Source organism: Pteropus alecto, unplaced genomic scaffold (assembly GCF_000325575.1).
Source record: "Pteropus alecto unplaced genomic scaffold, ASM32557v1 scaffold157, whole genome shotgun sequence".
Classification (NCBI taxonomy): Eukaryota; Metazoa; Chordata; class Mammalia; order Chiroptera; family Pteropodidae; genus Pteropus; species Pteropus alecto.
Window position 1 is genome coordinate 5,011,709 of NW_006440626.1, and position 1,824 is coordinate 5,013,532.

Below are 1,824 nucleotides of genomic sequence, written 5' to 3' on the forward strand. Positions count from 1 at the left end.
GAATGGGCTGAGGACTGGGCAACTCCCCGGCCCCCGAAAACCTGCCCGTTCGAATGTTCTTTCCCGTGTTTACACTTCGTCTTTCTCTTCTCTTATTGCATCGTCCGTCGTTTCAAAAACGGTGCTGCTGCCCGTCTAATAGTCTGACGATGAGTCCAGGCTTTTAAATTCCAGATCCCCCTCCTATAAACGTTACTGATTTTTATTTGACCAGCGACAATTAGTGTGAGCCCTGCTACAACTCCCCCACCTTGAAGGTACCTACGAAAGACAAAGGCATTTGCACATTCGCAAGTGTTTATTGAACTATTTGGACTTCATGATACATCTATAGAGGAAAAATTTTGGTAGGGAAGAACCTTAGTCTTTCATTTGATTGCATTTGGATTAAATCTATCAAAATATATATTTCTCTAAAACTCAAAACCTATTCTGATGCTATTGAGTAGAAAAACTTGCTAATATTTAGATTTTGAACATAACAGATTTTTGAAAAGTAAGTCTATCAGATTAAAAAAAATAATAATTTCTTATGAACTCATTGCATTTTGCTGGGATGTTTTGATCAATGGGACGTGTTGGTGAATGGCAAGTTCCCTTTCTTTAAAAAAGTGTTTTGTTCTGCTGTTCCACAGAGGTCTTCTGCTTTCTTTAGCGAGATTGCGGTCCATCCTTCAGTCTTCCTGATTCTGGATCAAGAAGAAGGAGATGAATGTAGCAGAGAGTGAGGCCTTTGGGAAGATGAACAGGGACGAGGTCCGGGGCAGAGACAGAGACAAGGAAGGAAGGAGGGACACAAGGAGGTGAGGAAGCTCAGACTCCTTGTGAGAGGGGAAGGGAGGGATGCAGCTGGTGCCCCAGGAGGGAGCAGGTGACCCAGAGGAGGCTCTGAGCAAAGGGAAAGAAAACCCAGGGAGAGAGGTGAGGGGGGAGGTGGGCAGGGGGGCAGCTGGGAGGGAGCCGCCCTCACCCGGAGAATGTCCTCCAGCGTGTTAGAGAGATTTTTGCTGTTTTTATTCAAGTCATTCCAGGGGCAGAAGGATCTTCCCTGGTGGAACACGAAGTTGTTCAAGCAGTGCTTAAACTCTGAAACGGGACAGGAGGAATCAAGGCAAGCTCCAGCTCTGAGAATGGGGAAGGGGCTACGAGGTGCCTGAGTCTTAAGAGACACGTTCTCGCCATCGGCATTTCCCTGCCTCCTCTTTCCTCCCTCAAATTCCTGTTTCCAGCCGGAATGTGAGGCAGTCCAATTCTACCTCATTCTGGAAGCCACCAAGGCCTTCTAGCATGAGTACCCACCTCCCTCCATTGCCCAGGCTCGCCTCTCTCCCCTGAACTCTCTCTCCAAGCAGACTCTCCAGTCCTCCCCAGAGTCCAGCCTCACCTCTGCAGGCAGCAAAGAGAGGCTACTCTCCCTGGGGCATCCTAGGTTCCCCCTACCTGATGCCAGTCCCTCCCACAGCCCTGCCCCTGCCCCAGCTCCCTCTGCTCTCACCATAATAGGACATGATGGCCACATGGACGCCGGCATCATGCAGTTTGCGCAGACCGTGCCGGTATTGCAAAATATCGGAGTGGTAGAGGCGGGCAGCGAAGATGATCAGCTCTACGTTCGTGTGCTCCCTCAGGAACTTAACCACCTCATCCACACATGCGAAGCAAGGACTCCAGGATATGTACCAGGTGACACGATATTTCTCACCTGGGGACAGCATCATGTCCAAGGACTCCTTCGCGGTGCGGAACCAAGAGAGGAAGCAGAGTTCTGTGTGACGCCTCTTCTTGGGAAAGAACTGGGAGAGATGGAGAAGGGAGGGGGACACT

At 49.8% G+C, this 1,824-nt stretch overlaps 1 protein-coding gene across 1 annotated transcript; it reads right to left on the reverse strand.

Moving 5' to 3' along the window:
* Positions 1–279: 279 nt before the first annotated feature.
* Positions 280–1,793, reverse strand: LOC112484225 (DNA dC->dU-editing enzyme APOBEC-3C-like; the record flags this gene model as incomplete). The annotated part of the gene is given in 3 exon segments (XM_025050634.1): positions 280–689; positions 971–1,086; positions 1,496–1,793. Coding segments are annotated over 3 exon segments (429 nt in total), but the record flags the coding sequence as incomplete, so codon positions are not given.
* Positions 1,794–1,824: the final 31 nt, after the last annotated feature.